The following is a 16,152-nucleotide window of genomic DNA, read 5'->3' as shown; positions in this document are numbered from 1 at the left end:
AAGATAAACTTTGTGTTTAAAGCTTATCTCTTGCCATGTTTAATTTTGCTAGTTGTCAGGTTAGCCCGCTAACAAGCTCAGATTGTTCCTGGCATGGCTTCTAGTGGCACTGGAAAGAGCCTTTTGCCCAAAACAAAGGCTATGGATTAGGTTACTTAGGCCTCAAATATTAATCTTGCATTTTCTGGTCTTACACAATGCGCAGGAGCAGTTAGCTTTCAGATTCATGTTTTCTGAACCTTTTTGTAGTTTCCTGTACCCATATTAAAAAGTTAAAGAAAATTCATATTTTTCTCCTCCTATTTCTCTGTCAGATATTGATGAGTGCTCACTTCCTAACATCTGCGTTTATGGAACTTGTCATAACCTTCCCGGACTTTTCCGATGCGAGTGTGAAGTAGGTTATGAGTTGGACAGAAGTGGTGGTAATTGCACAGGTAAAGATGATTTTGAACAGCATGCTTTTTAATTTTCTGTTAGTGTTATTATCAACTCCATAGGAAATTCTATTAAAAATCTGTACGTATCAGTTCGGATATAGGGAAAATGCACCTTTCCCTACTGTATAGCACTGAAAGAACAGGCAGTGGGGACTGTCCTTGAATGGATACTAGTGGCCTTCTCTATACTGCTCTTTCCCATTCTTTGTCAGCCTCTGATATCACACTGCCTTAAGTAAAGAAGGAAAGAAATACAACAAAGATAACAGTTTTGCCTGTTCACATCTTCCAGGCAGAGATTTGTTGTGCCCTGTAGTTTCCATTCACAGTACTGTATTGTAAGCAATGAACTTGTTATGTAGCTTTCCTCTAAGTATTTCTGAATACTGTATGTGAATTCATAGATTGTGTTTCCACTTTTTTTCACAGTGCAATGAAGAATTGATTTTAGGCTAGTGTTATACTTCTAGAGTGTTTGTGTACATTTTAAAGCTTCTTGGAGATCAGTACTTCAGAACTAATGGATTTATGGTAGACAGTGTATTTGACATATTGATAGTGTCCATGTGTATTTGCTTATCTCCTGCTGTTTTTTTCTTGCAGATGTTAATGAATGTGCGGATCCCACAACCTGCATTAGTGGTACATGTGTCAATACTGCTGGTAGTTACACCTGTGAGTGCCCTCCAGATTTTGAGCTGAATCCCACCCGCGTTGGCTGTGTTGGTAAGGAACTGCTCATTGCATTCATTAACAAGTGAAGTTGCACAGAGAGGCTGTAAGGCTAACTGTTTAGGGATAAAGGTCATGAAAGAGGGCTAGAACAAGCTCTCATCCCACTGCCCTTGGCTTTAAAAGTTCTAATAGAGCAGTAGAAATATGTCCAGAGTGATGTAGCATGCCAGCAGTGCCTTGCTGCCAGGGCCAACACCTTGGGGCTCGTTATAGGTGTTCACAATTTAAAGAAGGCATGAGACAGTTTTAAATTTCAACAACCTTAAACCAACATCCACTTGGATCCAAGATGTAGGCAAATGAAGCTGTGGCACAAAGCCACTCATGCTTTTGTAGCATTGAGTGCATCTTGGCTAGATGCAGCTTTCATGGCCAATGGAAGAGTTCTTGTGTTAGACTCTAACTGCTTGGTACTCCTGTGATATTTTTTGGCTTTTATTTTAAGTGAGCATACACATGCTAAAAAAGTTCAAATGTATTTAAAATTCCTAATGTGTAGATGTTTTCATTCTGGAAAGGATGTACAAATGTGGGTGACAGTGTAAATAACAATGAGAAAAGGCTTGGCTGACCTTCCCTGGTCATATTGAATAAATTCCCTTCTTTGTGAAAAGTACAACAAAGCAAAGAGATGGGGCAGCACTGTCCTATCTAAGAGAGGAAGGCTGGGTCCTCGTGGATGACGCCAGTTACTTTCCATGAATGTCCTACAAAAAAGGACTTTCTAAGGGTATGCTTATCATGAGATATTTTTGTTACTTGCTTTCCTCTCTGGTAATGTTTGTTATTATGTGCATTCCAAATAGATACACGATCTGGCAACTGTTACCTGGACATTAAAACTCGTGGAGATAATGGTGGCACCTTCTGCAGCAATGAGATTGGAGTGGGTGTTTCTAAGGCTTCTTGTTGCTGCTCCCTGGGCAGAGCTTGGGGAGTTCCCTGTGAACAGTGCCCATCTGTGAACACAAGTAAGTCAGCTTTCCCTGGTTAGAGTTAACAATACATCTTTTTTTTTTGTTTTGTCCTGTTTTTCTAATTTAGCCAGGTAACTCAAGTCCTGGTGTGATTATTTATTGTATACATGCAGGGAAGAGGTTCCTGAGGAACTTCAGAACTGTTAATCAAAGTGTTTACACTCCTTTCAAAAAGATTATCTATTTAGAATATTATGATCACTTTTGTGTATGTATTCTATTACATAAAACATTTGGCATTACAAAATGGAATAACAGCTGTAAAACCTAATCTAGTTATCTAGTATCTTTACATTTAAATTTTCCTGCAATAATTTGACTAATTTTCAAAGGTAATTATGCTGAAAATGTTTCTACTATTGCAGATTCATAATTCTATTTTGTTTTCAGCTGAGTATAAAGTTCTTTGCCCTGGAGGAGAAGGATTCCGACCAAACCCTATTACGGTTATATTAGAGGGTAATGTTTACATTTTCCTATTTTTATGCATCTAAAACTATGAAACTCTTCAGTGAGTGTTGTTTTTCATGGAAAAGCATGAAGGAGATAATGTCTGTGAATTTGTTTGAACAGATATTGATGAATGTCAAGAACTGCCTGGGCTCTGCCAAGGAGGAAAATGTATTAATACGTTTGGTAGCTTCCAGTGTCAGTGTCCATCAGGTTACTATTTGAATGAGGAGACTCGAGTATGTGATGGTACGTAGCATTCACTTAACTATTCTTCTGCTTTTATTTGTATAAAATGATGAAAAATCAACACGTAGCAGAATGGATCTCTCCTTGAAAATGAACCTTAGGTATTGCTGAGACATTTTTATTCTTGGAAGCATAATGAGAAAATTGCTGTGGCCACTCACTGCCTTTTTGTTCTCTTCTAGATGTGAATGAGTGTGATACACCTGGCATTTGTGGACCTGGCACATGTTACAATACTGTTGGGAACTACACCTGCATCTGTCCTCCTGATTACATGCAAGTCAATGGAGGGAACAACTGTATGGGTATGTAGGGTTTATTTAAGCTTTATCATCATGCTTTGGGCCAGGGCTGTAACTGGCACAACTCAGAATTATTCCTCAAATGTAGATATATGAGAGTTAACTGAACAAAAGATCAAGCTTCTTTCATTAATTTTATTGCATGAATCATAGTTGATTGCTTTTATTAGTTTTTTTAGTATCTCATCAGAATTACTTCTTTGATTTGATATTTTCTGTGTTCATTCCTTCCAGTTTTCACCTCTGCTTTTCAGTTAAAAACTTCTGCAGGTGATTACTAAAACTAGAAATATTGTAGGAACAAATTTTAATGTAGTATTTTACAGTGCCACAGGCATCTAAAAAATACATATATGAAGGAGGTAGCTCCTAAACCCTTCAGATCATCAACATCATCCCTAAGAGCTGCTAATGCATTGTCCTTTTGTTTTGTTTTTTTCATTTTTACAGATATGAGAAGAAGTCTATGCTACAGAAATTATTATGCTGACAATCAAACCTGTGATGGCGAACTACTCTTTAATATGACCAAGAAAATGTGCTGTTGTTCGTACAACATTGGACGTGCATGGAATAAGCCTTGTGAACAGTGTCCTATCCCTAGCACTGGTACTTTTTTTTTCCTCATTGCAAAGCAATGTGAAAGCTTTAGTAATGCTTACTATTAGCAGGTGTAATATTGTTAGAGAAAGAGATGGATTACTTCATTTTGAAATGAAGTGATTAATTTTGGTCTGTGTGGAATCAGCCCTAGTCACAATCAAGGCGTATATTTAAATCCTTTTGGAGTGATGTGTGTGCAGACTGCTGGGCCAAGCATGCCTCCTCTGTGACAGTTTCTCTGTATGAGAGACTTCCCTTGCCTCTTTGCAAATGCCTATTACTCAAGGCATACTGAGGCAGGGACAAGACTAGCATTGCTTCAACAAATATTGTGTGTTCCACACTGTGCCCTGACTGCTGATTGCCACAGGGGGTCTTTCTGTTCACCATTGCAGAAGTCCCCCAGTTTCTTCTGAGAATGATCTGTGTCAAACAGCTACCTATAAGATCTAGCAGTTTCTGGACGAATTGTGTGGGATACAGGAATCCTTCACACTGGTTTAGACCGAATAGTTGAGCCTAGGACTTCCCATTCTGTTTTGAGTTGGTTTGCTTCAAGAACAAACTTCCTAGACAATTGATTGGATAACTTCCAACTTATGGTTCAGATTTTTTTAAAGTCAGATCGGACTTGTACACAGAAAATGTAATGCAAAGATAAGCATATGCACAGGAAAACCAGGATGTGAGTCGAAGTCTTCTGCATCTTTGTATATGCTATTCTCAGGGGCTTTTCAATGAGAACCTGCATGTGTACCAGGCACATCACAGGGTGAGCCCTGGAGGTCTACATACTTCTATGTGCCTTGCGGATGCTTAAAAGCAGAATAAGAAAATCCTTAGACAATAGATGTAGTGAATTTTGGACTGTAGGTTAAGGAAATAGTGAATTTTGATTAACTCAAAATATGCTTTATTTTCCCACTGCTTTGTTTTCCTGTTGCAGATGAGTTCTCCACGCTCTGTGGAAGTCAAAGGCCTGGCTTCTTCATTGACATTTACACCGGATTACCAGTTGGTGAGTTGTGATTTCTGTTCTGAACTAAATTCTATACTACCTCTGTCCAAGGAAGAGAGGAAGTTTATTTTCCCAGTTATTTATTTCGAACAGTGTAATGGAGTTGAACCTTCCATCTAGTTCTGAACCTGCAAGCTTTCTGTATAGCTCCTCCTAGCTGGCAACAATGATTATTGCTGCTTGTTACTAGGGCAAAATAAAGCTCTAAAGAAATTGTCATCAGACCTATAGCAGGGCACAGATCACCAAGCATACAAGAACTGGGAATAAGGCCAGTCAGCATTTGGTCTGGGTAGAATGAGGAGTCTTTCCTGAGACTAAAGCACGGATTTAATTTGACATTTCACACCAGTCCCCAAGTGTATTGGTTTGACACAAAAATCCTTCCTTCTGTTTAACTGGAATATTTCTCACATGTGTTATTGTGTATCACTATTGAATGGTGAGTAACAAATTGCAAAACAAAAAGAGGGAGAGAATTCAAAGACAAGGATCTGAGTAAATCCCTACTGGGACTCCATTTTGCTTTTATTCTCAGAAGAATGCAAATAAGAAGCAGATAATGTGACCTTTAACACACTGAGGCAATATATAGAGAGCAATCAGGTGCTTTTGGATTAAGCTGTTGCTGTGATGCAGTGTTCAGCTAGTTAGGTGAAAGTATTTCTAGTTAAAGTAGAGAATGTCTCTTTTGAAGAAGTTACTGAGATTTACAGTATTTATGATTTATCAGGATGGTTTCTTACAAGCAAAGTTTCCACTTGTTGTTAGCATTACCCAAATTATTATCAGTTGGGCCATTCATCAACAAAAGGCAAGAAGCACTAAGGTTTGACCTGAGCATCGATTCAGAATCATGGGAATTTATGTTCAGCCATATAAACTCAATGGGATATAGCACTGCAGAGGGACCTTGGATCATCCTAACATGCACAGAAGTAAAAGTTGCACCTGTAGCAGTGTGTGTGCCAGGAGTGTTGCAGTCAGCTCTCTCCACCCCATCATACCACAGAGTAGTGCACATGCAGGAGCCAACTGAAACAAAAGGGCTATCCCAGAGAGGCCACCAACATATTCCAGTGCAGCACAGAGGGGTGAACACACAGCTTCACACCATGCAAACCATAGGCTCTCCCTGCTGCTCTGGCATCTTGATGGGTGTCACTACGTTGTAGCGTTCATCCTGATGCTTTTGCTGAGCATCTCCTGATGTCCCTTACATCTTTAGGCACCGAGCATGGGAACAAGATAGCATATGCTTTGAAGGGACAGTGTTCTGTGTATCTTGTATTATTTGGTCACAATCTTTACATGTTACTCATCTGTTGTTTGGATTGAAGTTCTATATATTTACCCAGGTGGCTGATTCAGAGAGAAAGGTAGTTTTATTAATCTCTATTTTTAATCAGGGGACTCAAATCTAGTAGTAAAAAAAATAAAAGAATTAAAGAAAAAAGACATTTGCTGGTTAAAATTCACATTACCTGCTCATTCCTTACTAATTCTGTCTCGTATACAACAATGCATGTAGCAATATTTACTAACAGGAGAGGTTTGGGGACAGTCTGTTTCTTGTTGTGAGAACATAATTAAACATAATTAACTTAAGAACCCAATAGACAGGACATATGTAATTGAAAATAAAAGCTGCTTTTTTCTGCCTAAATCAATTACTTAGCCCATGTATATAAAGAATACTGGCAAACCCTGACTGCCTGGCTTAATCAATCTAATTAATAGCATGTTGGCATCACTGCAGATGTTACCTGGCATTGGCACTCCCAAACTGTTAAAGAAATGCATGGTTATTACCCAGATCAGCAGGGGTAAAACAGTGCAAAATGAGTTCTGATCAGTGCTTGCATTCATTTCTCCTATATTAAAACAAAGGAAGTTATATTCTCTCAATTCAGCTCTTCCCAGTAACTCCATTTCAGCACTCAGAATGAATGAGCAGGTTCATCAGGACTGTGGGTGGGAGAGATGAGGAAGGATGCATGCTATCTTCTGCCTTCTCATGTGGCAGGATAGAGCTGGCCTACAGTGAAGAGTACTTGAGGAAACAGCAAATTTCTGCATTTCCATGCTCACTGTCCATTGCAGTTGGGAATGTTCTGATGATCTGATGATTTTAAAAAATTCTTCTTGCAGATATTGATGAATGCAGAGAGATTCCTGGAGTGTGTGAAAATGGAATCTGTATAAACATGGTTGGCAGCTTCCGATGCGAGTGTCCAGTGGGCTTCTTCTACAATGACAAGCTACTGATCTGTGAAGGTAGAATGCTGATCTCATTCAGAGAAATTTTGTTTCACCAACTGGCAATTCAGGCAGTGGCAAATATGATATGTTTGCAAGTCAGTCTTAACAAAGGGAAATACCGGTATCAGTGTAATAGGTCTATGTTAATCAAGACTTTTTGAATTCTTCTGCATAGAAAATGCCAGATTTTTCATCAGACATCTCAGGGATTGAAGGAACATGAATCAGCAGTCATGGGAGTAAACACTGTTTTTCACATTTGACAGTAAAGCCAAGAAAAAAAATAGTTGTCTTGAGTCAGATCATGAGAACTATTATTTTACTCCAAGATATTTTTTTCTTATGGAGCAAAGATTTCTGTAAAAAGCAAAAACACATGATAACTTATTTGCCAATTTAAACACTTTCTAACATTGTCAGTTTCATGAAGAAACTGAAGACAGTAATCTGAATTGTTTCATTCCCTGCTGTGGTTTATGACTGCTGACAAAATGGGTACTGCAGAGCATGGTATTGAGGAGCTCCAAATACAAGTATCTGCTATACACACCTTCTAACTGAAACATACTTAGATTTCTAGGAAAATAAAGTTCTCTATTTAATTTGAAAACCCAGGTGAAAATGAGGGTTGTATTGACTTTGACCCAAGGTTGAATCAGCTGCTCTGCTGTGCCACCCAATGCTGTGCATACTGTTTAATAAGAATAAAATTGCATTTAAGCACAGTGCTCCACCCTCACTTTCTTTTTTTCCAGAATAAGGCTGATTTATTGCAGTCAATATCTGTTATGAGAACGTGATTGTGTCTCACCTCTCTAACACTGTGTATTTCTCTAAGAAGATTCTTTTACAGTTATCTCTTGGCTATACCATCTTCTCTATAAAATGCTTCATCTCCCGCCCATATTTTGGGAACCAGGGAGCTGGCAGCAATCTAACCACAGTAAAACTCTACTTCTGTGAATCCATCTTCAAAACTTATAAACAAATCCAGTTCTAATAATTTATTTTCATTCCTTGCCTTACACTTTGTGAAAATGACTTTTTCCATCAGATTCTTACAGTCTTTCACTGTCTGGGTCACCTGTACCTGAAGTATTGGTCTCTAAGATCCTACTACTAGCAGAAATAGCATGTGGTGGTACAGCTATCCTGAGTGAGTGTGCTTCTCTGAGCAGGAAGCCATCCACAGGAAAGAAACCAGGGCTGAGCTTACCGAATTGTAAGCACAGACCAATATCAAAGAAGGAAAAGTGTTACTCACATATTCATCTTAAATGTTCCTTAGTAAGGAAAACTGGTTGAATTTCTTTTACCTGAAATTTGATGTTTACATTGAGAGCTACTAAAGTCCACCTTGGATCTCGAGTCTTTGTTACAATCAAGGGAGATCCTTGTGATATTTACTTAGAGATCTATGCAGGTGTATTCTGATAGCAGTCTAAGACAGAAATCCATCCAAAGGTACTATTGCCACAAGCCTTTCCTGTGCATTCTAACACCTTCAGAAAGCCATTGTATCAGTCCTCTAAAGAGGAAAGAATTTTACAAATGGAGAATGTGGATTTGGGGTCATTTCAGGGGAAAAAACTGAATTCGACCATATGTCTACTTTTGTCAATATATTGATGCTTTCACAGCTTAAAACAAGTTCATATACCTGGTAAGACTGTATTTCTTTGCACTAAAAACAAAATGGTTTTGTTGTCATTCTCATGGATAGCACAGTGATCAAATTCCTTCTTGTATTGACAGATATTGATGAATGCCAAAATGGACCAGTGTGTCAGCAAAATGCAGAATGTGTCAACACAGCTGGAAGCTACCGTTGTGACTGTAAACCTGGCTATAGGTTCACATCAACTGGCCGCTGCACTGGTGAGTACATCTGGCTTCTTTGGATGAACATCTGCAGAAAGTAGTAGCTTTTATTAGGAGCATTAACAGCAAATCTCTACTTCAGGAAGATGTTTATTTTATTGTACTAGGAGATGATCTGGGCTCCAGGAATCCTCTTCTTAAAGCCCTTTAGGGATTCCCATAAACATTCTGCTAATTACTAGAAATCTATTGGGACTATTCCACAAAGGCATAAGTGATACTCATATGAGTAAGTATTTGCCTTCCACTCTGTCCCACTGACTGCAAAGGTGTTTCTGTAGTCCAAGTTATTCACTGTTTCTTGACTAGCTATTCTCTGACACTAAGAATTCAGCTACTGTCTGGACAGAGAACATGCAGTATTTTTCCCTTCCTCATAAGGGGGGAAAATTTTAATTTTCATTTTAATTTTCAGTACTTTATTTGCCAGCTATATTTTCACAAATGAAACACTGCTTTCTGGGGTCTCTTCTGATAAGGTGGACTTATCTGCTAGGCCATATGCAATAGCTAACTTAAAAAGCTTATTGTTAAACTTCCTAACTTTTCTGTGGGTTTAAACAGGCCCCAGAACATTATTTTTAAATACTCCCTGAGTGGGACTGCCCTTCTCTAATCTATTTGCTCTTTCTTTTAAAATCATAGTCCAGAGAGGCATTTGTGTTGATTACTTGAAGAATTGCAGAGATTTTAAAGAGTGCTGGGAGCCAAGCAGCTGTAAATACTATATACATTTCTGTACAAAATAATAATTACAAAGGAAATTGGTAACGTTTTTCCTTGAGATTTTGCTTGAGTACTTGGGTTTGAGGAAGTACACTTTCCCTGCAGAGTGGTTTTTCATTGTTTTGTGATACTCTTGAGGGAAAAGGGTGTAGGGGCAACCAGAGCCCTACCATGAGAACTGAAACTTTGTTTTGTAAAGCTATGCAGTGGCACATGTAAATATTCAATATGTTCTCAATGTAATTGTTTTTATGCATTCATTACAGTAGTACAGGAAGAGCCCGGAAAGGTTCTGATATGGGTTACAATAAACCAGTGTGAATTGGCACAAATAGCAATACTTCCCTGTATTTTGCTCTTATTTTATGTTTAGTGAAAATAAACAATTAGAGTAAAAATAAAAGTGGTTGATAAAGTACTTGATCCAGCAAAGAAAGGAAACTCCTAATGGCTCTGCTGAGAGCAAGGTGCTAAGCACCTTCTAATATTGAATCAGTCATGCTACTGCATGAAAAAGAAGTACACTCCAGTGGCTTTCATCTTGCTGAATCAAAACCATGGTCTATCATGTTCACTAGGGCTATGAGTACTACATTTACCTTACTATAAAAATAGCATTCTTTTGATGATATTCTATTGTGATATAATACATATTTTTTCATAGAAATACTTATATTCTGCCTCCCAGTTTCTTTACTGTGGGGGTGGCCAAACAATGGAACAGGCTTCTCAGAGATGGCAGTGTTTGATGCCATATGCCTGCTGGTGTTCAAGAGGCAATTAGGTAGTGCCCTCGTCAGTATTCTTTAACTTTTGGTTTGCCCTGCAGTGGCCTGGCAGTTGAACTAGATAACCTTTAAAGGACCCTTCTCCCCTCACTCGAGAATAAGTTATTTTTGCCTGGGGCTTTAATTCACTGTTTTCAGAGTACTGAAGAAAGTCCAAATCTTTCTTTCTCCATCACTCTTCTAAGATGAGAGAATTTGGATTTCTGATGTTTTAATGTTATCCAGCATTGTTTTCCTTCCTGCGTTCTTTGGACTCTATTTAGCAGCAGTATCATTAATAGCATTGGGAGAGCTCAGTCATCAGCGAACCCTCGTTCAAAGCTATACTAATGTCCCCAATAGAAGTACAGTAATCCTAAGGATGGGGGTTATTGGGATTCTCCATGTATTTAGTACAGTGTGGAGAACAGGCAGTGGAGGAAGAAAAACAAGATTTAGTACATGCAGTTCTTTGCAATTATGAACAACTTCACTCTTTGTTTTGCAAAGCACTGGAGCTGGTTTGTTATGACTTTGAATCTGTTCCGCTTAAATTGTACGTAAAGGAAAATTACAGAACACTAAAATGGATTATAGTGTAAGCTTATGAGAGCACCTCAGTTATTGTGTTTTGGAGCTGCAGGCGAAATGCCAAGAAGCATATTGAATCAAACCAGCTTTTGTTGTTGACAAGGTCAAAAAATAGACCTTGTTTGATTTATGTTTCTGATTTTTTTTATGGAAAAGTTGTACTGGACAGCAAACATTTTGTTCTTTGACATTTTGTTTCAGTTGCTGTTGGTAAAATCCTGGCTTCTGCCTAAAAGTGTTCCTAAATGGGGGAAAGAAGACTAAGGGAGGGATCTGATTAATGTTTATAAATATCTAAAGGGAGGTGGGAGGCAAATGGATGAGGCCAGGCTCTTCTTGGTGGTGTGTAGTAATAGGAGAATGAATAATGGCTTAAAACTTGTAAACAGGAAGTTCCATACAAACGTGCAGAACTTCTTTACAGTATGGGTGACAGGGCACTGGATCAGGCTGCCCAGAGAGGTGGTAGGGTCTGCTTCTGTGGAGATATCCAAGCTCTGTCTGGATACCGACCTGTGTGACCTGTTGTAGGGAACCTGTTTTAGCAGGGGGTTGGACTCTCTTGAGGTCCTTTGCAATCCTTGCAATCCTGTGATTCTGTGATAACAAGAGCAGCAGGAAGCAGTCAGCTGTTATACCAGTGTAATAGATGCCTTGCTATTGTAAGACAGCATATAATGTGTTGGCAGGATAGATTTCCCCATCTTTCTCTGCAGAATTATACAGATGAGTGCTTGCTTCTGTTGGCAAAACACTTTCTGGCTTCATACAGCAGTAGTTCTTGTTGTTTGAGCTTATCGTGCCCTATTTGTCTGGTTTTCAGGACCATCACTTTACATGCTACAGCACACATGTATACAAGTACTCGTTTTGTCTTTGCATAGAGTGGTTAATATTTTAATGCGTCTTTACTTTCTGTAAGCTCACTGAGAAAAGTTGGGGATTCATCTCAATTTTGGTTTTATATTATTTCAGTAAGTCAATCAAGCATATGATCTAATAGGGCTAAAAGCAAGTTTCTGCTTTCGTGAGGATACAAACCGTGATATACGTGAGGCTTTCTATCTGCTGCAAAGTCAGTGTAAAGCACTCAGAGATCTGACACAATTTTGTGTCATTAGTTCTACTTTTTGAATCCACAGTGACATGTCTTCTTTCGAGCAAAAATTTGTTTCATCAGTATTATTTTTACATTCATTCATTATTCTTACATTTTTTTCAGGTCCCCAAATGTTGGAATATGTAATTTACAATCAAATAGCCCATTTTCAGAGATTTTCTTTAAAATGCTTTTGTTGTTAATAAATTGAAAATACTCCTTTATATTATAGACATGCACTGGTTTCTAACTCTCATGGTTGCTGCTACTACATCTTTCCAGCCTTGTAGTTTAGAGGTGTTAACTTTGTGTGTCACTTTGTTTTCAGATCGGAATGAATGTCAAGAAATTCCTAATATCTGCAGCCATGGGCAGTGCATTGACACTGTCGGAAGTTTTTACTGCATTTGTCACAATGGATTCAAGACCAACGATGACAGAACAATGTGTATAGGCAAGTATACCAAATTAAGTTGTACTTAATAACTATTTTAATGAAAGTCTAACCTCCTTGCCATAAGGAGTGGCAGTACAAGATCTGATTGTGAATCATCAACCTCCAGGCAAAGATGCAAAATGACCATAGCTGACTACTGGAGATGATAAGAAGCTGATAATGAAGGAGGAATGTCTCAGTACTGTAGACAGACAGTTTAAATATATATATCCTGTTTTATAAACTGCTAATGCTTTCATTATTTTTTTTTTTCAGAAAAATAATTCTTTCTTCAGAGTTTTCTGAAACTTGTCTCATTCATTCCTTTAGGCAAGAAACCTAGTAGATGAATTTTGCAATGCAGTGATTGTATATAGCCTACTTGTTAACAGAGAAGTGAAAGATAGATTTCCTGCCAAAAAGTAGCCTTTTCAGAAACAGAGACATCTTCATAAAGAAGGAAACTCTGTATTTAACCCATTCAAAGCCACTTTGTTGTTTAACAAAGCAAGTGTAGAGTCTCACATCTGGGGAGGAATAATTGCATGCACTGATACAGGTTGGGGGATGACCTGCTGGAGAGGAGCTCTGCAGAGAGGGACCTGGGTGTCCTGGTGGATGACAGGTTGGCCATGAGCCAGCAGTGTGCCCTTGTGGCCAAAAAGGCCAATGGCATGCTGGGGTGCGTTAAAAAGAGCGTGGCCAGCAGTCGAGGGAGGTGATCCTCCCCCTCTACTCTGCCCTGGTAAGGCCTCATCTGGAGTACTGTGTCCAGTTCTGGGCTCCCCACTACAAAAAAAGACAGAGATCTCTTGGAAGGAGTCCAGCGGAGAGCCACAAAGATGGTGAAGGGCCTGGAGCGTCTCTCCTATGAGGAAAGGCTGAGTGAACTGGGTCTGTTTAGCCTTGAGAAAAGAAGACTGAGAGGGGACCTGATCCAGGTCTATAAATATCTAAGGTGTGAGGAACAGAGTGGCGAGGCCAGACTGTTTTCAGCAATGTGTGGAGACAGGACAAGGGGGAATGGCCAGAAACTGCAGCATGGGAAGTTCCGCACAAATGTGCGCAAGAACTTCTTTACGGTGAGGTGACGGAGCACTGGAACAGGCTGCCCAGGGAGGTTGTGGGGTCTCCTTCTCTGGAGATATTCAAGACCCGCTGGACACCTACTTGTGCGACCTGGTGTAGGGAACCTGCTTTGGAAGGGGGGTTGGACGCGATGATCTCTGGAGGTCCCTTCCAACCCCTGTGATTCCGTGATTCTGTGATTCTGTTAGTTTAGTGTCTGTTGTCTGAGTAAGATGGAGATTTCAGAATGTTTGTGACCAAAGATAGCTTAGAGATCTTTTGGGAAAGCTGAGACAGGAGCTACACAAAGATAAGTTATTACTGAATGCTTTGATTGATTATTTTTATAAATGTTACTGTCAAATATATAAATCTTTGTAGAATCTTCCTTTTGGAAACCAGGAAAATCTTTTTCACTTGTGTTTGGTCTGTGTTGGCTGTAGGTTACTTCTCTTGCCTATGGGATATCTACAAGCTTTCCTTGCCCCATAAGAGATGACAATTCTTGCTGCTCTTTTTTTCTCCTTTGTAGATATTAATGAATGTGAGAGAGATGCCTGTGGCAATGGAACCTGTAGAAACACCATTGGCTCTTTCAACTGCCGCTGCAATTTGGGATTCATCCTCTCGCACAACAATGACTGCATAGGTAAGGAGTGCTGAGACTAGTTAAGTGTTTCTAAGATTTTTTGCTTCTAATGAAATTAACATTAGTACCACCTTCTCTGCATTAAAGGATAACACTTGAATGGTCTGTGTTAATAAGAAAAAAAGCTATTTCTTCAGTCTGAGAAGACCTCCAATTATTTACTTCTCACTTTTCTTCAACCACTTAAATATTTACGTGTAAAATATTCCATTCCTTTTTTAACTCTTGCTTTGACAACTTTTTAAATTAGACCAGTAGCAGTACTTTTCTTTCACTTCCTTTTGAAACGGGATTATTGAAGAAATATCAGTTACTGTGCTTATACAGTGGAAACAGAAATCTCAGCTATCTGATTTTACTTGGTGCAGGTATTTTTCAATGTTATTTTTTTTAGATGTGGACGAGTGTGCAAGTGGAAATGGAATGCTCTGCAGGAATGGTCAGTGTGTGAACACTATTGGATCCTTCCAGTGTCTGTGCAATGACGGCTATGAAGTGGCTCTGGATGGAAGGACTTGTGTTGGTGAGTGCCTTCTTTTAGGAAAGGAAAAAGGTGCAGTAGACCTTGAGTAGACAGTGTTCAGTAAAACAGTGAAAGAGATCAAAGATCTGCAAAGTGCTGTCATTGTACCTAGATGAAGTGGATGAGGACTCTTCTGCTCCTGGATGGTTCCACTGTTAATTAGTTGGAATCAAAAGTGTAGCAGCCTCAGCAGCAGATTTATCGAGATAACTTATTTGAGATAATTGCTGTTGTTTTTCTTTTCTTTCAGATGTCAATGAGTGTGCACTGGAGCCTGGAAAATGCGCTCCAGGCACATGCCAGAACTTGGATGGGTCGTTCAGATGCATTTGTCCTCCTGGATATGTCCTGCAAAATGACAAATGTGAAGGTGTGTATAGATCACTCCTTCTTCTGTCCATTTCCTTAACTACTCACAGTTGTTACCACTTTCCGCTGGATATAAACATGGATAATATTTATTTTTTGTGTGGCACTATGCAACTCTGAACTGTAGCCACTGATAAGCTATTTGCTTCTGATGAGGTCTGGTCAAGTTTTGTTTTGAATCACAACTACCTGATCAGATCCCAGGAGAAAAATCTGATCCTAGACCTGTTGCTGTTACATGGGTGGAGGTGTACCCACAGCATGAGGTTTTGAAAAACTAACCCTAGATTTTGTACCTGGATTTCTTATCCCTCTTTCTGTCTGTCTTCTTGCTGACATCTGTATTTTCAGATCTGTTAGATATCAGCGATGATGTAAAGTTATATTTTATTTAGAACATCTGCCAGTACAGACATTTTTATTTCTCATCTCTGTAATTACTTTTCTTACAGACATTGATGAGTGTGTGGAACAACCAGAAATTTGTGCCTTGGGCACATGCAGCAACACTCCAGGCAGTTTCAAATGCCTGTGTCCAGAAGGTTTTGTGTTGTCTTCCACAGGAAGGCGATGCCAAGGTAATCTCATCCTTCTTTTTTAGCATTTCAGAATTTGTTTTCTGTTTCATAAAAGCCTTGTTAGCTGCCTGTTTCTAATATACTAAGGAAGGTCTGGACTTGAACAGTATTTTTCACAAGAAAAACATGATAATTCTTTAGTTGTGGCCAGGTTCTGCCTTGCTCTAACATCTGATTGTCATTAAAGAGAACATTGCAATAAAAGGGGTGAAGATTATGCTAAGTGTGCTAAGTGGGGAAATTATGTTGCTCCACAGCCCTTTATTGCACTCCTGGAAGAAATGTTGAGACTACCTAAATTCTGTATAGACAGTGACACGTTTGACATGGTGATGAAGCATGAGCATCGGAGACTACTGCAGTGCAGTGCTACAGGCAGCATTTCCAGGAATAAGCCAGTTCTTAGCACTTACCAGATTCTACATAATA

General features: G+C 39.1%; 1 protein-coding gene across 2 annotated transcripts in view; it reads left to right on the top strand.

Annotated features, from left to right (window-relative positions):
* Positions 1-16,152, top strand: part of FBN1 (fibrillin 1) — a 148,106-nt gene that overhangs the window by 113,020 nt on the left and 18,934 nt on the right. For both annotated transcript variants that reach the window (XM_031587628.2, XM_090148912.1), the window contains 15 exons: positions 315-437; positions 1,044-1,166; positions 1,982-2,146; positions 2,543-2,611; positions 2,726-2,851; positions 3,034-3,156; positions 3,604-3,762; positions 4,703-4,774; positions 6,926-7,051; positions 8,792-8,914; positions 12,429-12,554; positions 14,137-14,253; positions 14,648-14,776; positions 15,027-15,146; positions 15,598-15,723. In XM_031587628.2, the coding sequence (XP_031443488.1) occupies positions 315-437; positions 1,044-1,166; positions 1,982-2,146; positions 2,543-2,611; positions 2,726-2,851; positions 3,034-3,156; positions 3,604-3,762; positions 4,703-4,774; positions 6,926-7,051; positions 8,792-8,914; positions 12,429-12,554; positions 14,137-14,253; positions 14,648-14,776; positions 15,027-15,146; positions 15,598-15,723 (1,827 nt within the window). The remainder of the gene's footprint in view (positions 1-314; positions 438-1,043; positions 1,167-1,981; positions 2,147-2,542; positions 2,612-2,725; positions 2,852-3,033; positions 3,157-3,603; positions 3,763-4,702; positions 4,775-6,925; positions 7,052-8,791; positions 8,915-12,428; positions 12,555-14,136; positions 14,254-14,647; positions 14,777-15,026; positions 15,147-15,597; positions 15,724-16,152) is intronic.

Source organism: Phasianus colchicus, chromosome 12 (assembly GCF_987193195.1).
Source record: "Phasianus colchicus chromosome 12, bPhaCol1.hap1.1, whole genome shotgun sequence".
Lineage (NCBI taxonomy): Eukaryota > Metazoa > Chordata > Aves > Galliformes > Phasianidae > Phasianus > Phasianus colchicus.
This window is presented reverse-complemented; position numbering and strand designations above follow the sequence as displayed.